Raw genomic sequence first — 24,683 nt, 5'->3', positions numbered from 1 at the left:
TATCATCCGTCTCTCACCTCTCGCATCGAGCGATACCAAATCCAATCCAATCCAATTCATAAATACAGATAAAAGCCAATTCAAACCCGTCACGTCATAAACACAAGCCGTTCGCGCCCGTCTTCCGTAATTCCAGTTCCAACTCCATAACATAACTCACATGTACAAAACCATAACTAGCAAGACAAGCAGTCTCTGAGAGAGCCGCCCAACCCAACCCAGTCCCCAAGCCCAACCCACCAACCGTTTTGATGAGCGCCGTAGGTAGATCCCGTAGATGCAAAGGGAACAAGGCTAAGGCCCAGTACAAAAGGTTTAAATAAACCGGTAGAACAGCACACTAAGGCGCCCACGATATATGATTTGCCCGAGAAATGTAGAACATCAGACCCGTAGGCCAGCCACCCAAAAGGAAGGTAAGAGAGCCACCCCAGAAGCTAAGCTTGGTATCATAACACAAAAACATCGCGGGAAGAAAGCCGCCAACCCGCCAGAGATGCGTGACAGGAAAGGAACAAGTGATATAGGATCTGGATGAAGAAGGTCGAGAATACAAAGGCGTAGCGGCGGCATGTAAACGTATATAGTGTGGATCGGTCGTCAATAGGTCGAGGTCGTCGTGTACACGTGATAGCGTCTAAATTAAGTCCACTGCAGCCGTGGAAATCCGGGTATCATCGTCGTCGAGCATTAACAAGAAGAGCGAAGTAAGCAAAAGCGTGTATCATGTGGCTAGGAAGTCCATCCCCATCCGGTGTGCGATGGATTGCCAGTCCCAGCTCTGCTCATCGTGCGCATCCATCAGCCTCCACACTTCTTCGAGAACTTCCAGTGCGGTGTCGGTGTTCTTGTACTCCATGTAGTTCTTTACGACACCGATGGCCTTGCGGATCGGCTCGCGCTGGTATTTCTCGAATGCTGCACAGCCGATTACGAACGCAGGAGCTAGAATCAAGGTCTGACTTGGATCACGAGCTCCAAAGCCGGAGAGAAGCTCAAGGCCGTCATCGACGGCTTGCTTGATCTTGTTCTTGGGATCCGGCTTCCAGTTGGTGACTTGCGGTGGGTTGATCGTACGCCAGAGATAGATCCACATCATTTGCCTGTAGAGCATACCGGCTGCATCGCGTGGGTCGCCTGCGGGCCACGCGGGTGTCCATTCCCTGATCCCAGCATCGATTTCAGCTGCTGCGTAGAAAGCTCTGTAGTCGACGACGGGATCAATTCCATGCTCCACGTTGTGACGGATCTTGTTCCTGAGATTGGTTATCTTCGACATGTAAAGGAAGAGTCCATCGAAGACTCCGAGAAGACGAACAGCGGAGGGCTGTAGGACAGTTGTTGGGAGATTCCAATCATCTGGAATTGAGACGTAGTGAACATCGCCTTGAGGTAGATGGATGAGTTGATCAGCGCATATGTGATATTGGAAGAACTCGTGGATGAATTTTGTGAACTCCGTTTCCTCGGCTGGCGGGCTCTCCTTAATCAACTTCTGGTAGTATTGGAGATGAAGCCGATGTGATCCGTTTGGGGTCTTGTCCGATAGAGTTTGGAGAACAAAACAAATCATTTGAGCATACGTGGCGGGGGTGACGGCAACTTCTTCACTCTTCCTGCACGTCAATTCCTTGAACGCCTCGTCGTGGTGAAATTGTGACCGTTCTTCAAGCATTTTGACATCTACGTTTGGATGCTCTTGTAAGATTTGAAGTCCATATGGAGAGTCGTAGTCGATATGTTTGCTGGACAGCGCCAATATCGAATGCATCAGACCGGAATGCTGCTGAGCCATCGGAAGTAAGATATTCCTGAAAGCACTATCATTTTCGCCTTCCAGAGTGAAAATCATGCTCAGTCGAGAGATGTAGTGATGAAGGAACATCCTGTCACCCTCTGTCTCTACTCCATGGACCAGATAGGGCAATTGTATGCTGGAGATTGTGATGCTTGCGGCCCTGCGTTTCAGGGCTGTTGATTCGATCAGCTCATCCGCTCTCTGCTGGCATGTCATTATGACCCTACCTTCTTCCCCCTTCTCCTTCCCGCTCTTCCATGTCGTCTTCTCCGGATAACCTTCACATATCACAGAGTTCTTCTCACAATTGAGGCCTAGTGATAATTAGTGCTGACCTTGACGATACGCCCAGTAAACAAACTTACAGCCAGGTTTTGTCTCGTCGCACTTCTTCTTCCGCCTCCGACAAGTGATACAACCAGTCTTTGATCTCCCCTTCGCGACCTTGGCCAATGCCTCTGGGGATGGCTTGGGATGTTTCCTTGGGCGGCCGCGAGGTCTCTTGACCTGCGCCGGTGTTGAGATCGACGACGATGTTTCAGGCGTCTCAGGAATAATGCTCTCCTTCACATCTGATAGATCTGCCATATCTATATCATCGACCGGCTCAAGCTTCGGTACCAACAACATGTCCCCATCGTCGTCTCTTTGTCTCTCGTCTTCATGATCCCAATCGAAGTCGGGCTCGTCCTCTTCTTCCTCAACCCAACCACTGCTCGAGATCGATGAACTCCATGGATCTGTGCATGATGATGTTGCAGAAGTAACCACAGTCACAGCCGACGATGACGAGTCGGACCCATCCATACTCCTTCTCGACTCCATCGTCGAAATTTCAAACATCTGGTAGGTCTTCCCGCTTTTGCCCATTCGAACTCGACGTTGGACGGGCGCTCGCAGCGAACGAGCTCGAAACCTTGCGGAGGAGGAAGGTAGTATTGGTGGATGTTGTCGCACAATTTCTTCGATCTCGTCTTCTACCGGTAGGACGTCGGTGACTGCTGTTGGCGAGGGAAAAGTATCAACTTCGATTGGTTTGCTGCTCAGTGCGCAATAGTCCATGATCATTATCACTTCACAGTGACGGACGGACTCCCACCAAACATCGAACAACCGCTTCGGCCAACCGCAACCGGGACAAAAATCGAAGGAGCGAACGGGGTTGAAAAGGGTGAGGTGCGAAGAAGAGGAGGTTCACGATAGTAATATCACCTCCTCAGCGCTGCGGCGTACAGTTCGATTTCCGGGGGTCAGTTCGCTTGTCAGCTCTGGAGTGGATGTATGTCCAGGGTAGGGGCAAGGGTTGCGGGTGTTGCTTTGCAGGACGTGCACCTCAAACCATGTAAAAGCGGAAAAGTCCCTCTTGCGGTTAGGAAGCAAGCTCGCAGGCAACCTCAGGGAGCACGCTCGAGACCAGGGTTGCACTGCCTTTTGCTCCGAAATGCAGCGGTCGCGTTCAGGGGAAGCTTCTGAGATATACTTTCGAGGATGCAGAGTCGTCCCTTTGGTCGGGCAGTGAGGGGGTCTGGTCCCTGAGCCGTGGCTTGAGCTTTCAGTCAATAATGACCCCAGCCCTTCTGATGCAGAGGCCGAGTTTGGGCACGGGAAAAACAGGGCAGCTGGGAGAGTGATACTTTTCTGTCCTTGGGCTCTTGACTAGGATCCTCTGGTTTGGTTTCGATCTCATAGACTTGCGGGCACGATCTGGAAGGGAAGACCCACCAGCCGCACCTCCACTTCTTAGAGTTTTGATACGCTGTTAGCGGAGCGATATGCGGAAGACGGCCCAAGGTCGTGCAAGAAGTGGCTCTGTTGAAGCGATGTCCGAAAGAGCGAAGTAAACATTGCAATGAGGAGCTCAACTCCATGCTTCCCCAACTACTATTGCTTTCAGTTGGCGTGGCTTAGATTGCCGAGCAAGCAGGCAGGCAAGCAAGCAGGCAAGCAAGCAAGCAACTCTTTGATCCCACGTTGTTCTCGCCCAAGGCAAGCGTTCAAGCCTGAACCATGCCGCCCATGGTTTCCATTCAGAAACATGATATTTTGGGGCACGGCAGAGCAAGACCCCTCTTGTCCAGCGAAGGCTGCAGAGCTGGGGTCAAGAGCCAGAAGGCGGCCGTCTCCGTCATCTCTCAACCCCACGCTCCAGAAATTGGACGGGGGCATCACGACTTTCCCGACGACGGTTCCATTGAAATGCGGGCCCGATAATAATGCCAGGCCTTGTCACCGGCAGATGAACGGAAGTGGTTAGCAGCCAGGTGGCAGGCTTCCAGGGGGTCTCATGGCCATGGCGGACATGGCTGAGAAACGGCCATGAAGATCACCCGAACTTGGGGATCGCAGCCAACGAGAGGGACTCCGAAGCGGCATAGCGTACAACGAGAGGAGATACAGTCAGTCTGACGGCTGCGGTGAACGAAGAAGACGTGCAGTATCGGCAACGAAGGAATGCCATTGGCCTCTTCGTGTCGTGCACTCCTTCGCAGCCTGGGCATCTAGAATACCACTTGAGTGCCGGATGGTGGGAGTACAAGGCGCTCGATGCCCCTCTCGAATGTGCCCTCGAAAGTCGAAAGGGTGCCTCGAGTCCTGGCGGCCTCCCTCACAGCAGACTGCAGTTGTGTGGGGAAATGAATCCCACCTCCGCCTCAATCTAAGACAGGCTGGGTGGACAGCCAATCTTCCTCCAGCACGGCGCACACGGCAGCCACGCCTCGCCTCATCCTCTCACGCGTCAAAATGTTTCACTTTTGTGTGTTTCCTTGCAGTGATTCAGTGAAGTGCTTCCCCCTCAACCCCCCCCCCCCCCCCCCCCCCCCCCCCCCCCGAATTTCTCCCGTGGAGAACACCCTTGGCCGCCGACCCTGCTTTCTGCTTAGCTTGCGGGCAAGATCACGCCCCCCCTGACCCCCCGTCGTCTGGTGTCGAAGGGTTTGAACTTTGAACTTTAGCACCCTGAAAATCCCCCGAGATATATTTACAGATCTCCGGGGTCGTCGCAAATGTTTCCAGATGCGGCATCCCGGAAACCAGTTGAACTCCCACAACACCTCCAGCTGTTTGCGGTGAAGAAGGGCCTTGAAGGCTTGAGACTTGATGTGTCGCACAAAAATTGCAGCAATTTCCATTCCTTCAGCAATCATCTGCAGCAATACGGTGTGCATGAGTCGCTCCAGAGCGTGATGGCCTCATCAGCCAACAGGCGTGTGGTGAAGGTGTGGCCGCATCTCGGTCCAAGTTGACCCTCGAAAACCGGGCTTCTGGTAACATGTCGGTTGGACGATTGATCATTGGCCCCTCCGCCGAGTTTCGGGGGGTCCATGCCCTGCAGGAGTTCACTTTGGCACATGCCTGACGGATAAACATGATTCGTGTTGGGCCTTGGGCAAAACGTCTCTTGCATGATGTCGCTACCGCTCCGTGGGCACGTCCAGGAGTCTCCGAATCTGTTGAGGCGATTCCCAAGTTTGGATTCCAGCTGAGGGAACATCCGTCGGGCTCGGCTCCCAACCAGGAAAGCCTCGCGGACGACTTTCCTATCTCGAAGAATCCCTCAGTAAGGGTCGACACCTTCGGAGGGAGTCATTTGGCCCCACCATTGTGCCGCATCTCGACACTGCATTTGAGCACAAGGTTGCTCCTGGCAGGAGGGAAAGCCCACAGCCTCTCAGCAGCTTCGGACGACTTGCTCCTCAAGGACTCATGAAGTAATGAAGTAAGTGATCGCCCAGTAGTCTCGCGTCTTCCCGCCTCGGGAACCATCTTCAGGTTACGAAGCCCTGCTTGCAGTCCGTGCACATCTCGATTGACGAGTGTCAGCGTTCTGTTGACCGTCGAACCCTAACCTTTATTTTCAGTTCCAAGAAAGTGTTTGCTGTTGTGGCACGCAACCTTCATGCCCTCATGCATTGTTTGCTCCAACAACAAGACGCATGTTGCTAATAAAGCGGGTCAATTCGGAGCTCCTTTTCTCATTATTCTCGATTCGGTATCCCGAGCCTTCATCCTGCTCATTTGCATTCGTGGGGGTTCGCCGGAAATAGTGACATTCTTCTCCGCAAAATTCTGCCTCCAGGATCCGCTCTCTCGGATCGTCGAAGGAAACTTGTACCATCCTTCATAATTTGGGCATTAGACTGTACTTGTCTCCTCGGCAGGCCTAAAGGGGGAAGATGCGGCCTGTACCCTATCTCCCGTGCCCCCTCGTCCTTTCAAGGTCCATGACACGCTCTTTCACGGTAAAACTGAACAGACAGGCAACCTCACGTGCAAGAATACATTGAACCTTACGGACGTACCGAGATCCTCCTCAACATGGGTGTAAACGGTTGATACGTGAGCAACTTTGTAGCCGCAGTCCAAATCCAGGAATACGAGGGGCTGAAGGTTTCGAAACGGTTATGCCTCACACGCGGGATATACCACTTCCCCAAACACTCTTCAGTGAAAAAAAGCAAAAACACCGGCATCCGTGCCGTCCTCTCTCCAGACTCTGTCACAAGTGACCGATCCGTCTCCTTGGTAAAGCTCGACACGCTGACCCAAACAGGGCCTTCAAGCTCCAAATTCCCCCATTGCTCCAGCAGGAAAAAGCAAAGTGGTTGGACAAAAGCGCCAGCCCGTCTCAATATTAATACTTCCTAGAGTACATCAAGAAATTGTGACAACTTCTGCGTGAGTCGTTGAACACTCTAGTTCACACTTGCCGTGCACTACTTTGTAGCGTCCCTGCCCTTACATCAAACTCATTCGAAGAACCCAGCCCAGACTTGTGACAAACTTGCAGACGATGGGGCCAAGCCGCAGGGGGCATACTATCCACCACTTCGCGATACTGTACCAAGTGATCTGCACACCCCAAGATCTGGGAATCTGGAACGATCATGTACTCCCTGATCACACAAACAATCCGAATTGTTTGTTCCTTTCCGCGGCTTCTGTCACCCCAAATGGACCCCTAGAAGCCCGTTTCCCGTGTTCGATATCCCTACCCAGAGCCGTGAGCCCAGTTGCGGGTTCTCGAGCTCCTTGCCCCTCTTGCGCAAGAGCCAAGCCCTCCATCCCACCGCCACACACCACATTCTCAATCCGAATAATCCGAATAATCTCCTCGCGTCCCAAAGTCGAAGACGGGAGGCAGACCCAGGAAGTAAAGCCATAAATCAATAATCGCAAATAATGGGGATCCAGACCCCGCTCCACCCCGTTCGCAAGCAGGTTGCATCACAAGGGCGCCACAGAGACTTTGATGGTTCAAGATAAACTGTCTGCTAGAAATGTGCCGTGTCTCGCATCCTGCATTTGGGGTCGAGCTAGCCAACGCTGCGCGCTGAGTGGAGGGAAGGCTCGGATCTGGCCGGAAGGTTGGCCTCCACTGATCAGCAACAGCTAGTCAGAAGTGGAGACGTGATATGCCCCTCCTTTCTGTCACACAGCACTACCGGTAGTGAAAGCCCCGCTCTAATTTAGCTCGACATCCTGTCAACTTCTGAAGTGGTTTCCGGGGATAAGCTTGACAGCGGCGCTCAGACTCGAGATACAGTTAGCGATCGAAAAACGCTGTTTGAAAGTTTGGGTTGGGCTTGCTTGCTTGCTTGCTTGCGTGAGCTAGCTGGAGCTAGCTGGAGCTCCAAGCTTGTGTTTAGTGGCTTGCGAACTTTTGTGGCTGGGAGACCGTTGGAATGGTTGCCCATGATTCATGATGTTCTCCAGTCAGAGTCAGTCCTGGCGTCTGGATCGTCATGTGAGAGCTTGGATCTATAGTTCTATCGTTCATATCCTATGATCCTAGATTTCTGGTAATAGAGACTTGTCATGCGACCCTGGCCTGCATGGGAAGCTGACGTGCTAGAAATACACCCAAGATCTGGCTTGCAATTGGAGATGAGCTGAGGAAAGAGCGATTGCCGAGGATTTGGATCAAACGATGACCCAACGTCCCCATTTTTCAGAGTTTGACTTGATATACATGTGATGTGCAGTAGAATCCGTGATGGAGAAATGCAATCCAACGAGTCCAACGCCTCTAACGCCCAATCCTCGTCTCCAGGAAACCTTCTCTCAGCCGAGAAACACCCGTCCCGTCCGTGATGCCTGCCCGCCATATAATTCGAAATCTATGATCGCTCGGCTGTGAAACAAGATCCGCAGTCCTGAATCTCCTTCAATCGATATGTGTGCTCGGACTCCGGCCCTCATGAGCAGGTGGCGGCTCGTCTCGAGCTGTTGTAAGACTTTTGATCACTTGATATTTTTTTTTGAATCATGATCGATGAAACCGGCCTAGTCCTCTCCCGAAGATGCGACATAACGTGGAGAAGCGGTGAGCGGGGTAATGCACAAATTCCGTCACTGGCTTCAGCAATCATGTGACCTTTTCTCTCTCAGACTGAATCCGGAGAGCATCAATTTCTCGTTGCAAGGCACTCAAATCTGCCATGATATCAGGTCTGCCTACATTGCTCTCAAGCCATTCTTCCTCACGTATCGATGACGATACAGAGCCTCGCCGCGCACTCTCAATGCTTCTCCGTGGATGTTCACCGCTTGTCCGCCTCGATTCTCCAGGTGAGTGAGCATCCGTACTAATCCTCCGCCCATGGCGAGGAGGAGGCGGAGGAGGCGGTGGTGCCATAGACGCTCGTTTGTCACTTGAAAGATCCATGCTGAGAACCGATGGTGGTCGGCCTGCTCGAGATGAGCCTCGAGATGGCGGTGGAGCTGGCAATGAGATCGCGGAAGGAGATGTCAATGGCCCATGATGCGAGGATCCCCGAACTGTGGGTCTTCTTGCCGGAGGTGGAGGAGGAGCCCTAGCACTATTGGATCTTGGTCTGTTCTCCTTTTTCGTTGAGACGTTGGATTCCTCCTCGGCTTTCGGGGACAGTCTCCCAGTATCGCCGTGAGTCAATTTTGAGTTGTGAACAAGTTGACTGTGCCGTCGCTTAATAGGAGGTGCCGGTGCAGATTTTTTTCGTATTGATGAAGATGGAGAAGGGGGCTCTGGCGTCTTCCCTGCTGCTTCCTTGTCAAAGACGGATTCACGGTCCGAGTCGTGGCTTGTGCGGTTAGGCGCAGGGGGTAAAGGCTTGTTGAGATCCGTCTGGGAGCGGTTAGGATCGGTCATTGAACGAGGACTCGTGTTGGAATAAGTCGGTGATGTGATCGAACCTGGAGTTGGAGGCGAATACACTATTTGGGGATCATCTCTCAGTTCGACCTTAATAAGCTTTCCATGTCTCGAACTCGGCGGTGGAGGTGCCTTCCTCCCAAGGGTTGAGGAATGGAACTCTGTGTTCAAGCGCCTTCTCTCATCTTCCGGCTCTGATACTTCATGTGACGTCCGTGGTGATTCCGGATGTGCTTCCTGGACAGGCTCGAATATTGATTGTCGAGATACGGATGATGTATCCGTGCTGCTCCCATCATTGCCTAGAGCATGAGATTTCTGTGACGGAGTCCCCGAATGCCATGTTGCCGTGTCTGCGGCTGTCCCATCACCACCCAGAGCATGTGTTTTCTGCAACAGGGATCCTGAATGTCCCATGGGTGTCCCCATCCCGGAGTCCCCAGTCATCAGCAACCTCTTGAATGCCTCCACATCCATAGATGCCCGCCCCGGACTTGTAATGTTTGTTGGGGCTGCTACCTGTCCTCCTCGTTCCGGATGCTCCATCATCTCCAAGGTCTTCGAGAACGGGTTTGCCGGAGCTTTGGCAGGTATCGTAATCTCTTCATCTTCGGACGAGTCCGAGTTTGTGCTATCGAAAGGATCATCATCTCGTGGAATTGGTGTAGGTGGCTTCGCAGATATCGAATATGTTTCCTCGCCTATAGTCGAGGTAGAGTCTGGGATCGAGGGGGAGAGGGGAGGAGGAGACTGCACGCGCACTTTCTTCGTGATCTTCTTCGGAGCATCGATATTGCCGAGGTCTGCAGAGCCAGGCCGAACATCTGCTTGCAAGTACGCGATGTGATTAACTGTTGAGGCGGGAGTCTCTGGAGCAATGGAAGTAGCTGTCGGAAGCCCTTTCCTCCTGAACGGGTTGGAGGAGGGGAGGTCTGCCGCCATTTTCGAGGACAGTAGGTGTGCAGTGCCACAGTGAAGTGATTACTGTCATACGGCGGGGGTGGGCCAGGTCATGATCGTCGTGTTCGCGGTCGTCGTAATACGGAGTGCTCGGGTTGAGTTTGCTTTGTTCCGCTTCATCGTTATCGACATGGTCCGTGCACGAGCTTATTTCGAGGTTCATGTGGGGAATCGATCACAAGCTCATCCCTTCCCCAATGTCTCACAATACCAGTGCCATGAAGAAGAGAGATTCTCCAACAGGAGCAGTGGTGGAGGTAGCGATGAAGAGCTTGTGTACCACGAGGCCCAGGTTTTGCTTCCTCTGGTGTTCGCATCCATCAACATTTCAATATCCTCTAAGACACCACCCCCCCCGCCTATTTCGTCACACATCTGCGCTTTTGGACGGCGTGAGTTCTATTTCCCTAGCTTTTATGACGCTCAAGCGCCGTCTTTTTGGTGCAAAGTTCCCATCTCGAAAGACTCTCCCTACGAATTCGTCGTTGAAGAAAAAAGTAGAGCGTGACGTTTGGAAACAATTCATAGTTGGAGTCTTGGCTGCTGGTCTCCGTCAACTATAGTCTTGTTCTTACGGTGTAAAGAAAGCGTCGAGTGTAGTTCGAGATCATTTCCTGCTGAAGGGCATCGTCAAGTATCCGATCAGGCTGATCGCTTGAGGTGTGTCACTTCTGTGCATGATGATTTAACCCCTCGCTGTCTGTATACCTTTCGCTGCTGCTACTTCTGACAAGCGTGACAACGTTGGTTAGAAATCGAGTAGGGGTGCTGAAGCCTTTTTTGGAATTGGAATTGTGTGAGATAGAGACGGAGGTTGGTGGGATGCCAAATCTATGCTTGCATGTGGCCAAGATTGATGATACATCCCACAGGGCTAGATAAATCTCGATAGATTGAAAAGCTCCTCTTATCCCAGATATCCTTTCTGTACATTCACGCATACTTTCATGTATGAGACTCATCTTGATACCCTACTTCTGCCAGAGCATGGGTCGTTTCCTCCGCGTCTAGTGACGCAGACCAATCCAAGAATCGAGCACATCTCAATTTTTCAAGGAATCCGGGATATTAAACTCTGCAATCGCTTCCACCATGAGGCTACTATGAATGGTCTCACTGGATCTAAAGTCTCTTTCCAACAAGAACTTGAAAATTGAGATTTCAAAGAGAGCTCACCAGCTCAAGCAGAACATAGAGACTGTGTCTCAACGTTACGCTGGGGGTTTCCAAGTTAGCATTACCTGAACGGAAAATCTGAACGCCCCACAGCTTCCAGGACATTACGGAGGTATAACGCATGAGGCCCACAGAAGTGAAGAATATTCGGAAAGTTGGAAGCTGAATGCACCGCAACTCGCGAGAACTTTAGAAAGCGGGACTTGGATTTTAAGAACGCGAGATACGATTAAGAAAAAGCTGAAGAACATTCCCGGCACCCTTTCCGCCGAAGCTGACCTCGAGCAATGTTTCCCTGCTCTTTGAAGCCACTGTTCTTGACATGTGGTTTGAAACTAAGATTGAGGATGGTATCCGGTGATTCACCTGGATGTGAAAGTGATGTTGACTTGAAAATCGGCAAGCCTCAACATCCTAGGCCCTGGGCTCTAGATCACTCTTTTTTGATATTATCATGTCAAGAGAAATTCCAAAGTCCTTCGCGCTTTTTGTTAGACTTGTACTCTTGAAGATCCGAGGATAGGTAGCTCTTTACTTGCGCATTTACATAAATAGAATTAACAATCCGCACCCGTTCCTTTGTGCCGACCTCATTCCCTTCGGAATTCGATAACAGCGACCTCCCTCTTATTACTCCGTGGAGTCATTGACACAAATGTGCAATAAATGTCCCAGAGCTCTGATACAATTATCTTTGGTATGGTCCTAACTTCATTCATTCAATCGCCCTTCCAGTGTTTCAGAACTCTGTGATATAACCATCTGCAGTATTCTTGACTTCATTCATGTAATTGTCTTCCCAATGCTGTAGAACTCTGTGATACATCACTTGCTCGAAGCTTGAGCACAATCGAATTGACGTTGTCTCTCTTCCGTTCTGCCCGACTCATTCCCTCAAGATCCGATACTAACTAGTTCTTTCCTTCGCTTTAGTTTCCGCCCAAATCGATGACGTCTCTGGGATAAATGCTACACATCTGGTCCGGGAGACATCTATTCACCAAGTGAGTTTTCCACTAAAGGATTGTTATACAGGTTAGCTGTCCCTGAAGTTAGACGGTCACTTGGATCTCTCCTCCTTTTCGCTGAAGCCATTACCTTCTATATCTGGCGATAGCCAGTCTTTCCTTGACTAGGCGTTCGGCCCATCTCTTCTTTGTGGGTCAACACTCTTATTCAATCTTCCATCATCCCCTGGCCTCTCAAAGCAGAACCCCCAATCCGGTATTCACAGGGAATATTGATCCTCAAATCCAATCTGGTATACCAGAAACACGCCCTCCAAATGGAACACAGTATAGAAATTCAAGTTCCCTGAATATGGCCAAACATGGGAGTGCGACGACGTGAGGCCGCTGAGATTGAAGACGACGACGTGTGGGTTATTTTTCCAGAGGCTGGTGAGCTCGCCATCAGATGGCAATTCGAGTATAGGTGTTTCTCAAAAGAGATAGTCTACAAGCAGAATCTGCCTGGCACTGGAGTAGATTCGCCCATGCAGACCATCAAATCACGACATTTGATCCGGAAGATGCTTATGTTAACTATCATAAAACGATATACCTAGCGTAGGATATATATGGCTTGGAGATAACGACGGCGGCAAAACTTTCTAAGTGTTGAAGAGGAGGGGGGGGATAAAAGGGGTTCTATTCTACTGGATATGCTAATAAGAGGCAAGCTTTGAAAGATTCGGGATACATACTAACGTCAAGTTAGGAAGGAGATGTTACTCGCTGCAAAAGTTTCGAAGCACAGGTCAGTTTGCTGAAAATGCGAATCGGGGACTCGAAGGCAGGGGCAACAAGGCACACAAGAGACAGCAGAAGAGAACCACAACAAAGGGTTAGCAACGGCCGGGGTGTTAGGGCACGCTTGGATCTGCCCCGCTTTCCGCCGAAGTTATTACCTTGTAGATCCGACCATACACAGTCGTTCCTTGACTGGGGTTTCGCTCAGGTCTTCATTGTGAGTGTTTTCCGCTGACGTATTGGATAGTTATATAGACATCACAACGACAAATTCAAATACAGAGAAAAACACTTCATTTATTTTCGCCCCAACGCCATTATCTTGGGTATCATGCACTTAAAAGGTCCCAAACACCGGCTGAAAGCAAAACAATAACAAAAAAAAAGCCAAAAAAAAATCACAATTGTAAAGACTTAACAACATAAGAATCAGCAAACTTTCGCCCCAATTCGGTTGGACGAGAAAAGGCGTATTCCAGTTTTCTACAACAGAGACCCCTGATGAAACATGTCCGGGCCTTGTCCACAAGCCGAGAAGCAACTCCCTTCCGCCGCATATCCTCCCGAACCCAAATCCTCTCGACACACATATAAACCGTCTTATCGGAAGGGGAGGGGAAAACACCAAAGTAGTAATCTCCTCCACCAGCAATGCGCTCTGCAAGCAGCAAACCAACAGGGTCCATGTTGATGAGATAAAGGTACAATTTGAAGCGGGGAACTTGATTCCGATCATTCTTATTTTGCGGATTGGTGATCAGAGACCAAAGTTCATCAGGAGTAGGGATGATCCCACCGAGATCGTGAGAAGCCAGCTGCAAAGCTTTGTAGGCACGGTCCTTATGCATGTCCTGGATGCGATAGTCGTACTCCCGTATGGCATGATGGTCGGCGCCAATGTAATCTACCTCTAAGTCGACACCGAATTGGACACTATGGAGCTGCTTGGCTTGAACAATACCATTATGATACTTGGTGTGGTTACGCCTATCTCCGTCGAGAGTGGTGTTGTAATGCATACCACACTCTTTGCAGGCCTTGATTGCTGGGGCGCCCATATCGAGTTGGGTTTGATGGAGTTTTTGGATACTAGAACCGGCAATGCTAGAGTGGGAGGTTGTACGGAAGCGGGAGTTGGTTGCGTGTTTGTCTTGACCCTCGATGCTGGCTAGATCAACATGACCGATGGAGGAAGCAGGAACACCATCCGGGTGATCGTTGTGTTTGGTACCGCCATCGCTGCCGTGATCAGACGCGCCTTGAGTGCTCATACTGGAAATATTGGAGTGCGGTTTTGCGCGGGGGAGGGGGTTGGCTGCGTGTTGGTCTTGCCCCTCGATCTTGGCAGTCTCCGGGAGACTGATACCAAAAGAGATAACACCACCCTGAACATCGTTGATTTCGGTACTGTCGTCGCTGTCGTGAGCAGACGCGCCTTGAGTAGACATGTTGAGAATTGGTGTGAGTACTGGTCGGGTTTTTAAGCGTCTCTTGGGTCTTTTCTGTGACTTTCGCGCGTGTTCGATTGAGGGTTCTACCCTTGGTGGCGGAGAAGACGGCGGTGTAGATGTAGGTTCGAGGGGGTCTGATGAGAGTTGAGAGGATCGAGTTCTTGGAGATGTATGCTCAAGGGAATCTGATGGGAGCTGATATCCTGGAGAGGATATATGCTCGAGAGCGTCTGAGGCGTGGTGGGGGACTCGTGTTGTGGAGGGGCTGGAAGACCGTTGGAGAGGTCTGAAGTAGCTCTGTATCGTACTACCCTCGGGTTTCTTGACACGAGGAGAAAGAATGACAGGTAGAGGCTCTTCAACCCGCCTTTTCTTGCTTGGGGGTTCTTCTGTGTGGTGTTTGACACGCTTTGAGTAGGTCTTGAGTGCAGGCATCCTGAGAAAAGTTATGGTTAGCGTAGGGAAGTTGACAGCGTTCCTGAAGGTGAATGCGAACCTGCAATCGCCTGAAGCCGGTGCCATGACGGCTGACTGGCGAATAACGTCACTCGAATTAGTCGTCAAGTCGATAATGTTGCGGGATGTGAAGTATCACGAGAAAATGTGGTGTTGTTGAAGAACGCGACATGACTGCCAAGCGAATTGAAACTAGTGAGCGCGCTAGCACATGACTTCACCCCACTATTTCCACCCCTGCTTGAGTCTATTAAGCAGTCTGAGAGCCCTTGGACCGAATTTTTCGTCTCTGGAGCAATATGCTTATGCTGTGATCTAAAAGAAAATTGAAGTTTTCTAGCGTGGTGGTTTTGTGGCAATTGATTAATTCTATCTTTATGTAGCAACCACTGACAGCGATTACCACATCTTTTTGCTAAACTATTATATTCCTGTTTGCACAAGCAGACCCAGGGCAGATTTTTCAGAGGGGAGGTTCAAAAGAATGCTTTACGAAGTTGTGTAGCACATTTTTGATGCTCCTTCCCAGATGTCCCCTTTACTAGCCTCCCCACCGCCTTCGGCAATCTTTGGGACGTTCTCCCAGCCCATCGCCTAGTGCAGAAGAATCTCCGAATGCCGTAGCCATGAAGGCTTGGGAGAGTTGTCCAGGTCCTTATGGTATCCACAATCATGAGCATCCTTCTAGTCTTGGTGTTTCTCCTGTTTCTGGTCCCAATGTCGCTTCTAATAATGGCCTCAGTATTCCTCCTGTTTCTGGTCCCAATGTCGCTTCTGCTAATGGCTCTCGAATCAACAGCATTTATCTTCCTTTTTGCAATTATTATAACAGTTGTAAAACAGCCAGCAGATAAGACTTTTTCATTTAAAGCGGCATCATCTGAAGGACTGGCCTGTTCCTGTCAGACAAAAGTTTATTCGTAAGGCAAAGTTAACCAGGCAAATTGAAAGGATTGCCATGTTTTGCTAGTGACAAACCATGGACATGCAGAAATGGATTCAATAAGGGAGAGCACTAGCTGACAATGGCCCAATAAAAGAACAGAGGGCAAAGAAACTTCGCAAGGAGATTTGTGGTTGAGACCAAGGAATGAGAAACCGAAAAAATATCCAAAGAACCAGCAGAGCTCCTGAGCAATGAACATCAAACGTCTATTTTGAGCTATTGCTAGCTTATGCCGATGTAAACGCCGTTATAATACATCCTCGTCTATGCACATGTCCCCGTGAGCTTCATTATACAGATGGCAGAGACGCTGCCGATGTAAGAGGAGGTTTTCAGGAGCGCAGAAACTGTCAGATCATCACTTCCTTCGCTTCAAGGTCTTGATAGCTATTTCTACCAAGCCATCTTTTGCTTCACAATCTGGGAAGGCATCGATGGAGGCAATTGCTCGGCTGACGTATTCCTCTGCGAGAGCACGCGTTTGCTCTAAACCGTCGCTTTGGAGAACCATTTCTCGAGCCTGTACTAGTGTTAGCAATATTGCTGTGTGCGCTTGGAGAGATGACCTACCTTAGTAACATCACCCTCCTTGGCGAATTTCCTCCCAACTAGAGAACCCAACTCCTTGTTGTTCTTCCAGGCAAATAATAGAGGAGCCGTCGCAAGCCCCAATTCCAAATCTGCACCAGCTGGCTTCCCCAACTCCTCACCACTAATCGTATAGTCCAACATGTCATCCACCAGCTGGAACGCAAGTCCAAGGTTTTTTCCATAAGAATATGCCGCATCGACCGTCACGGAATCTGAGCTCCCAAGAAGTGCTGCAGCTCGGCAAGACTTAGATATCAGACTTGCGGATTTCAGATATGTCTTTTGAAGGTAGTACGTAATTGTATCTTCAGTCCAGACAGGATTTTTCTCGTCCCGCGCGGTATTCTTCAATTGCATAAATTCTCCTTCCACCAGGTTTGCAATAACCGTCGCCAAAAGCTCTGTGACCTCTGCATCGCGCAGACGAGCAAGAGCCACTGAAGCGCGACTCAATAGAAAATCTCCAGCTAGAACTGCCATTTTGTTGCCGAACTCGAGGTTTGCCGAAGGATTTCCTCGCCTTGATAGGGAGTGGTCGATGACATCGTCGTGAAGCAGGGAGGCTGTATGTATCATCTCGGTGATCTCGGCGAGACGTCGTTGGGAGGGTAGGATATCGCTGTCAGTTGCTGGATATGAGGTTGGAGAATCAGTGATCGGGTTGGTCGAAAGTGAAGTTGGATTCACGTCGGCAAGTATGGACATTGGCGATATGGCATGGTCGATATCTGCGGCACTTTGCTGGCCATTATATCTGGGAGACTTTGGCGCTAACGCCGTAGCTCTTGACATCAATAGCACAAGGAGAGGCCGGACGTGTTTCCCTTCTGCTTGAGTATAGTATTTCGCAACAGTATCGAGAGAGGGGTGTCCGGAGCCGAGCAACTGCCGTATGTTACCCGTCAAGAACTTCATTTCTTTGGCCACCATTCGCAACGGATCCACGCTGACATCTCCATGGCTTGCGGCGCGTGCTGTCGCATTGGAGAAAACATTGGACGCAACTGAAACAGCCTGAGCCCACGCGGACTGCCTCCTTCGAGCAGGATGGCGGTATATCGAAGTTGGGATAATTCGTAATGACGGTCGTCCAGCCAATTGGCACCCAGAACATGTAGAATATAACTGAATGGGGGCGGTTGGGGAGCTGTTGAAGAGCAATGAAGCTCTACTCGACCGGAATTTCATATCCTCAACTTCTCCTCTGCAACAACGAAATCCTTCCCGAATGCAGGCTGCAGGACATCCGTAGCTCCAATTGCCACTTCGAACTCGGAAGGAGAGTCGTGTGAAAGGTATTATACAAGGAGGCTTGAAGTGAGTGAAGGAGGTGTTATGAGCCGTGCCCTCCCGAGTATTTTTTATCGGTTCCACTAGACCATTGTTGGCCAAAGCTCCAGGCCCACCGAGGGTAACTCTAGCCGACCAGCTTCAATGCTGCAACCTAAATTCTATTCGAACAGCTTCATTCTTGCGACAACAACAGACCAAACGTCAAGATGGTACTCCTTACCATGACTGCCTCCATAGTGGAGGCTTTAGAGAAGCTCGAACGACCTAAGAGAAACGCGGAGGGAGAAAGGGATGCTCGAGAGAAAAACCCAAAGGTGCAAGGGAATGATGGAGAAGCCCAAGAGAAAAATGAGAAATCGACAGACAACGATCAGGATCCATCTGTGACAGCTCAGAAGCAATCTTCGGAACCTCCGTTATCTAATCCTAAAGTTGGAAACCCAATATCACACGGCCAGGTGGTAGATATTGCTCGGGACATGAAAGCTCGTCGAATTCAGCCGAGTGGCCTCGAGACTCTCCTCAAAGGGTCAAGAGTTTATGTGCCCGCTCCACTGCCCAAGCTAGAGCCAGTAAGTGATGATTTTCATAGAGTCTTCCGAATCGGAGCTGACATATTGGCTACAGACTTCCGCGTACAAGGCTCTCATGACCCGTCTCCGTCGCGAGGAAGAAGAACGATCCTACGAACGAATGACCAATCCTCCTCCACCCATGGAGACCTTCGCTCAACGTTTTCCTGCATCCTCCGCTGCGCATGCATTCTCGTCAAGCTACCAAAATATCAATACTTCTGATCCAGACGATGACGGTCTCACATTTGCGGATGTTGACAGGCAGATGGCCCTCATTCTCAATGTACTTCTCAGTATTGTGGCTTGTGCAGGAGCAATCTGGGTTGCTGCAAGATGGTGGAACACACCAGCAAGATTAGCACTCAGTATGAGCGGGAGCATCCTGGTAGGGGTCGCCGAGGTGGTTGTGTATTCTGGGTATATTAGGAGAGTTGGCGAGGCGAAAGGAAAAGAGAAAGTTGTCAAAGAAGTGAAGGAAATAGTGAACACTTGGGTTGTGGGCGCAGGCGATGAAGCTTCTGGAGTCGGTGATACAGAGTCGGCCAGTATCGAACCAACGCACATTCCGGACGATGTCAAAACACGGAGACGGAAGAGGGATACATCATGAATCGCCATATTCAATAATACTTTTCGTGGGGCGATGTACGACAGCCGGCACCTTGCAAGTCATTTTGGGTCTCATCGCCACGCATCTGGGTATACATCCCCGTCTCAAATCCTTTTGAACCTCGACGCCAAGAGCCGGGACGAAAGATAATATTCGGAGTGAAAGACATATTTATTTCAGGGTCCCGTACACCTGCAAAATCGCAAGGATGAGGTTTACAACCAAGTCCCAAGGCGAACGCAACCCCTAGAAACGTGAGCCACTTTCATACGACTTCACATTCCTCCGATCATCCCTCCGCCATTGAAAAAAGGAGCCTGGTTCTGCTTCATCGTAAGCAGTTTGAATGATGTCCGGCCTCTCGCCCCAACACATGTAGTGCGAGACAAGGTTTACACCAACAGTTATTGGCTGCTGAGACGCCTGTTGATCAAGCAATTTCTTTCTTGTATCTTAATTAGAGCTGGATCAAACTGGAGTACTTGGAACCGTGCCTTGGTCATCGGTGGTGGTGTTGGTTTCTTTCTTGAACCAGGAAGAACTGCGTGAGTCCAAATATGGAATCAGCAGCGCCATAGTGTCCCTTGTCTCCTGAAGAAACCCTTTGGGAAAGAGTTTGAAATCTGGGTTCTCGGGATTGGGAAACTCTCCAGAAAAAGCGGCTGCAAATTTTGGGTGTGGAAACGTCTTGATAAATCGATGTCTCGAGTACTCCGCCCACCAGGTCGTCCTTACCCACGAGTTTGTTAAAATCAGTCGCCGAGAACCTAAATTGGGGCGAGCAAATCTCCAAAGCATTCTCCAACATTCCTGTGCCTCCCAATTCTCCGACAAGGATATTAGAACAGGTCGTCCTCTCTCTGGTAAATCACTGGAAGAGTGAAGAGAATACGATACGGTTTTTAACGAACTCACCCAGGTGGACGCTTGCGATTACAGATGTACTGCTGCAGATGATCGCCCAAAGCACGCCAGATAGTGAAGGTGCCTTGGCTGTTTTATTAGATGGAGTTGACGAGTTCGAATTCCCGGAAATGCCCAATGCTGTTTTCCCCCTTTGGCTGGTGAGATCACTGAAAGTAATCGAACTACTCGTCACGAAATGCAAACGATCACCGTTCCCTCAGGAACTGGTCAAGAAGATCGTAGGCGGTTGGAGAACAGATTCAATAGCCAGGATAATGGAGGGTACTGAGATTACGCAAGAGGTCTTCCTGAATTCCGCCACCAATTCTCTGAACGATGGGTACATTACCAAGATGCTGCACCAGGCAAACCCAGAACTTGTTGTCACAGACGAAATGCTATAGCAAACCGTCGGAAACAATATCGACCTCACGAAGACGATTCTGGGGATGGGCCAGAAAGTAAGCAAGAGAATCCTGGAAGTCGCCGCAACGCGGGAAAATACCAGAATGCTTAAGCTACTACTGCATACGGTTGAAGAAATGAAAATGCAGGACTCCGTCTTGGAAGCTGCCATCACCAAGGGGAGACCTAAAATCTTTCAGATGCTTCTGCAGCATGGCTTAGAAGACCCGATATTAGAGGCATCATTGTGCAGAGCAGCATCCGAGGATGACAACCTCGAAATGATAATAATGCTACTGGCTCACACCAAGGGGGAAGATTCAGCTACAGGCGATATCCTGCAAGCCGTTCTGGGCGAGGCCGTTGACGAATCAAGTATGTCCATAGTTGAACTACTTCTGGAGAACCGTTTCGTTACGCAATTTTTGGAGCATATTTGGTCCAAAGTAGTTGCGCAGAAAAACGTGGAGATTGTTGAGATATTGCTGAAACTCGATCCACGGTTTGAAGTAACTGAGAATGTCCTGAAGCATGCCATCAAATCATCGAATGTCAAAACATTAAAGCTGTTGCTATTGCGCGACCCCCAAATCAAGATACACAGAGAATGATGGGATCGAGCGGACAACCACAAGGATGTAGAGATTCTCAAGCTATTTGTTGGCCACATGACGGGCAAAGAAAGGTTCAATGTTACTGAGCGATTACTGGAGCGGACGGCCAACAATTTGGAAGTTATAGCATTTGTTCTTGAGCAATGGCCGAGCATCTAGATCACCTCGAATGTTTTCGAATGTGTGGTGGAGGAATTCGACATACAAGTTCTGGATCTGTTCCTGGAGAAATTTCCGGACTTCAGATTCTCTACACACTTTTTGGTTGTTGCCGCAAAACACACAATCGGGGAGTCTTTCAGGGCAATCTTGGAATGCGCCAAAGAACAATCCGTATTGCCTACCGACGAAGTTCTTGAGGCCGCCATTGCGAGATCTAGCCCCCCAGGTTCCCACCACCGCCACCTGGGCTGCCGGGCATGCCCCGTCCTCCCCCGCCCCGGTTAGGATTCCCAATCCTGCATATGGTCAAGCTAGTGCTGGACGCAAATAAAGACTGCTTAACAGAAAACACTCTGCAATCTGCATTTCGACTCGATACGGCGGATATCGAAACATTCAAATTCTTCTTCGAGCACCGACTATGGCCTCCCGGACTCATCCAATCTGAGTTCAGAATCCTCATGCGTCAACGTCCGCCTGTGTCAAAGATCAGATTCTTGCTCGAGCAACCTGCTACATTCGTCAATGCTGCAGAGCATTTTGAGGAGTTTGCACTCCATGCCTTGCTTGAGAGTCCTCGTACAAGTGACTCTGCTGTCAGTCCTGATCTTCTCGATACGATTCTCACAGGGACGGTGGCGTATTCATCCCCTCCATCAGAGGTTCCTCGTTCGCAGTGGCAATACAACAAAGTAGATACCAGCGTGTACCAGAAAGTGAAAGTACTCTTGGAATTCCGAGAGATCGACATGTCCTTGAGGAATATCGTTCAAGCCCAGGGCTTGAGGAAGATTGGTCGACAGATTATCCAGCTCTTCCTGGACTCTCCCGACAGGGCTAAAATTTCCGAGGATGTCAGGAAGTATGCTGCAAGCTTCTACGTCGTGAAGGAGCTCACGTTCGTGCCGAAAGCCCCATCGGCAGACAAATGCACTGACGATCGCATTGATCAAGACGGGCCGGGTTCTGGATATCCCAACAGCCCAGCCTCAGTATATTCCGACGATGACTTGGACTCCGTCAGCTCTTGCTCTAGCTCGTCAGATGGGGCAGCAAATTCTCTCGACACTTTGGACGACTCGGACAAGCGCAGCAGAGAAAATGACCACCCGCTCATTTATTACTCGCTCCCGTTCACGTCCCTAAAAAGCAGGGTTAGTGCTGTCGAACCAGCGTGGATTCATTTCAAAGAGCCAGAGGTAGTAGTATGTGAAACCGCAACTGTTGAAACTAGATCTGGTGAAGATCGAAAGTTCAAGTTAATTTGAAGTCTTTGGTTCGACAATTACTTTCTACTCCCTTTTCTTCGGCGTTTCGTCTTTTATTTATGATATATATGATTTACGAGGTGTTGGGAATGTTTCTTCTTGTTAATTACTGTTTAATGACTGTACCAAGGCGGAAACTTGATAGATTTACAAATGTACTTTCAATTTATTATCAATTGAACCGAGAGAATCTCGAGAGTGGACTCATGGAAGCCATGTAGTCTCAATTGCAAATTAGAGTATCTACATATGTTGAGCAAAAGAGCATCTCGAACCCGGCTTAGGTCGAAGGCACGTGATCGTAGCCACTGCCACTCTCCTTCGCTCCAACCTGAAGCTTGAAAGAAAACCAAGGATGACGAAGCACTTCGTCTGCGGTCAAGCGACCCTCGACGTCGTATCTCAAAGCTTGTCTGAGCAGGTCACAAAGCGCAACCTTCTCGTCCTCCAAGATCCCCTTAATGTGATCCACCATATCACCAAGCTCCTCTCCATCCCCCTCTACGTCCTTAAGCCAGTTATATCCTTCATTTTCAAGATAAGGAAGGTATTGTTCAGGGAGCGGACCGAGAGTTCCAATTATTGACTCCAGCACATCCTCTTCTCCAAAAATGAATGACTCAAATAACGGACTTCCAGCCCTCACCTCAAAGATGGTACAGGCAAGAGCCCAGACGTCAGAAGCTCTGCTCTTCTGCTTCTGTAAGATGAGTTCAGGAGAGCAAAATTGAACGGGTGGTTTGCTGAGACCCGCTGGTGGCTTGTCCAAGAAGAAGGAAGTACCAAAGTCGATGACTACGATGTTTCCTGTGAAGAAGTTGCTCAGCCTCGTCAAGGTGGCGGAATGATAGAAGAAGTCTGGAGCACCGGCGCCTAGTGTTTTGTCAGTGTATGGCCTGACCTGCTCCGCGGCTGGCTGTCCTAAGATCTCAAGAAGCTTGTCTTGGGGCAAGGAATCCAAGTTGCCGAGTTCGAGGAGGACATTGCTGGTAGTGAGATCTCCATGTGCGACACCGACTTTTCCGGAGTGCAGGAATGCCAGGCATTGCGTGATTTGAAGCGCCATCCTTCGCGCATCCTGTGGCTCGATCTTGGAATTGTACGTTCTGGTGAGATGGGCAATGCTTGGTCCAGCAACTTCAGAGACAATGCAGAGATGGTTTCCGTTCGGTCCCGTGATCCAGAAATCCTCGAGGGGGATTTCAACAAAGTTCCCACCAGGCCGCTCAACGTGCCCTGCCAGATGCTTCAAAACGTTCAAGTCTTTCTCCATCGCGTCCTTAGAGAAGTCGGCAAGGATGATTTTGAGGGCGACGTATCGTTGTTTTTCGGTATCCCGAGCAAGCCAGACAGTTCCGAATCCGCCATAGCCAAGTTTGTGAATGATCTTGTATTGTCCTCCGATTCGATCTCCCATCCTTACTGGATGGTATCCTCCAGGCTGGTAATACTCAATGTTTTCCACATCGTCGAAGCTCGGATACATGTAGAGGGGTCCCGTGGGTGCCTTGTCGTTGTCTTCGTCCTTCTCAACGCTTGTTTCTCCTGTTTCTCCTGTTTCTCCTGTTTCTCCCGCCTCGCAGCTCTGATATGAATGTTCAGTTTGTCCTGCGGAATCTGACTCTCTGTTTACCGATACTTTTGATGTGCTAGAACCTGGAACGCCGTCGGGGACGTCAAGCCGTACTCCTTTTGGGGAACTTTCCTTAAACATGGTGTTCGACTTTGCATCGGTGACGGCGGACATGTCAAGATCTGGAGGTGTCTGATTTTGATCCATGTTTAACGATTCCCTGAGGAAAGTTAGGAGGTTGAAGATTTGTGGGTGTTTGGAAGGCTTCGTAAGAAAATATAAGTTTGTGGGTTGGGGTAAACGGAGCACCTCTTTGTTCGTTTCGTGCGCAACTGATTCACCACAGCAAACTGAATCAGCATCAATTATGTGTAACCCAAATTCTTGAAGAGCGCTAACGTGTTTCAGATCTAAGGGAAGTTCTCAATTTATGAAGGAAGGCGTTTGAATCACTGAATAAATACTTTGATGCCATGAACTCGCTTGAGGTAGGAAATGGTAGCTTCATTTTATGACAACACTTCAAATTATTGGAACATTCAATTTCAACATTCAATTTCAACCGATGTTCATTTTGCTGCAGAAGCAAATATTGAAATACCTACATAAGGTTCAGGACCTAGCTTTCTCAAACATTTCAATCCTATTATTGCTGTTAAATTAGTAAGTGCTGTCTCTTAGTTTAGCGAATTAAGCGAGCTTTGGGGTGGATGCTCACCTGCCTGCAATGACTGTTGCACAGAGCGTGCTCTCTATCCAAAAAAAACAAAAAAACAAAAAAAAAGGAAGAAATCAGTCTCCCTCTGGAACTCATTCAAGTTGTTTCTATGAACCACAGTTTTCGGCAGAACAATTCAGTTTTTCGATGACTATTTGAGCCCAAGACCATGTCAAACATTCAAATAGATAGCTACAGTCTTCATTCACCTCGAATACTCCTCGTTCGTGAATCAAACTTTTGCTCGCTGTGAGTTTTGCTTCAAGTATATGAGGTAGTCTCAAATGGTTCCCGGGTC

General features: G+C 49.6%; 8 protein-coding genes across 8 annotated transcripts; 3 read left to right on the top strand and 5 right to left on the bottom strand.

The window, feature by feature from the left end:
* Positions 1 to 438: 438 nt before the first annotated feature.
* On the bottom strand, positions 439 to 2,972 carry K444DRAFT_3147 (uncharacterized protein). Its single transcript, XM_024871830.1, has 2 exons — positions 2,164 to 2,972; positions 439 to 2,112 (listed from the first exon to the last, which is right to left on the bottom strand). Exons 1-2 carry the CDS (start codon positions 2,864 to 2,866, stop codon positions 725 to 727), a joined length of 2,091 nt encoding a protein of 696 aa, XP_024743879.1. The 5' UTR covers positions 2,867 to 2,972; the 3' UTR covers positions 439 to 724.
* A 3,402-nt stretch (positions 2,973 to 6,374) lies between these two features.
* On the bottom strand, positions 6,375 to 7,304 carry K444DRAFT_605938 (uncharacterized protein). The gene has a single exon (XM_024878899.1). It carries the CDS (start codon positions 6,958 to 6,960, stop codon positions 6,742 to 6,744), a length of 219 nt encoding a protein of 72 aa, XP_024743878.1. The 5' UTR covers positions 6,961 to 7,304; the 3' UTR covers positions 6,375 to 6,741.
* Positions 7,305 to 12,867: 5,563 nt separating this feature from the next.
* Positions 12,868 to 14,863, bottom strand: K444DRAFT_550085 (uncharacterized protein). The gene is made up of 2 exons (XM_024876493.1): positions 14,765 to 14,863; positions 12,868 to 14,704 (listed from the first exon to the last, which is right to left on the bottom strand). Exons 1-2 carry the CDS (start codon positions 14,788 to 14,790, stop codon positions 13,216 to 13,218), a joined length of 1,515 nt encoding a protein of 504 aa, XP_024743877.1. The 5' UTR covers positions 14,791 to 14,863; the 3' UTR covers positions 12,868 to 13,215.
* Positions 14,864 to 15,568: 705 nt separating this feature from the next.
* On the bottom strand, positions 15,569 to 17,583 carry K444DRAFT_578295 (decaprenyl-diphosphate synthase-like protein subunit 1). The gene is made up of 2 exons (XM_024877607.1): positions 16,241 to 17,583; positions 15,569 to 16,190 (listed from the first exon to the last, which is right to left on the bottom strand). Exons 1-2 carry the CDS (start codon positions 17,447 to 17,449, stop codon positions 16,029 to 16,031), a joined length of 1,371 nt encoding a protein of 456 aa, XP_024743876.1. The 5' UTR covers positions 17,450 to 17,583; the 3' UTR covers positions 15,569 to 16,028.
* A 192-nt stretch (positions 17,584 to 17,775) lies between these two features.
* Positions 17,776 to 18,739, top strand: K444DRAFT_515250 (uncharacterized protein; the record flags this gene model as incomplete). The annotated part of the gene is made up of 2 exons (XM_024873581.1): positions 17,776 to 18,126; positions 18,182 to 18,739. 2 exons carry the CDS (start codon positions 17,776 to 17,778, stop codon positions 18,737 to 18,739), a joined length of 909 nt encoding a protein of 302 aa, XP_024743875.1.
* A 1,076-nt stretch (positions 18,740 to 19,815) lies between these two features.
* Positions 19,816 to 20,872, top strand: K444DRAFT_2985 (uncharacterized protein). Its single transcript, XM_024871700.1, has one exon. It carries the CDS (start codon positions 20,095 to 20,097, stop codon positions 20,659 to 20,661), a length of 567 nt encoding a protein of 188 aa, XP_024743874.1. The 5' UTR covers positions 19,816 to 20,094; the 3' UTR covers positions 20,662 to 20,872.
* Positions 20,873 to 22,234, top strand: K444DRAFT_2977 (uncharacterized protein). The gene has a single exon (XM_024871695.1). It carries the CDS (start codon positions 21,084 to 21,086, stop codon positions 22,092 to 22,094), a length of 1,011 nt encoding a protein of 336 aa, XP_024743873.1. The 5' UTR covers positions 20,873 to 21,083; the 3' UTR covers positions 22,095 to 22,234.
* A 407-nt stretch (positions 22,235 to 22,641) lies between these two features.
* On the bottom strand, positions 22,642 to 23,616 carry K444DRAFT_550077 (kinase-like protein; the record flags this gene model as incomplete). Its single annotated transcript, XM_024876492.1, has 1 exon — positions 22,642 to 23,616. A coding segment is annotated over exon 1 (939 nt), but the record flags the coding sequence as incomplete, so codon positions are not given.
* Positions 23,617 to 24,683: the final 1,067 nt, after the last annotated feature.

The sequence above is a fragment of the Hyaloscypha bicolor genome, assembly GCF_002865645.1.
Source record: "Hyaloscypha bicolor E unplaced genomic scaffold K444scaffold_10, whole genome shotgun sequence".
NCBI classification, from domain to species: Eukaryota; Fungi; Ascomycota; class Leotiomycetes; order Helotiales; family Hyaloscyphaceae; genus Hyaloscypha; species Hyaloscypha bicolor.
Note: the sequence above shows the minus strand (reverse complement) of the source record. Positions and strands in the feature narration are given on the sequence as shown.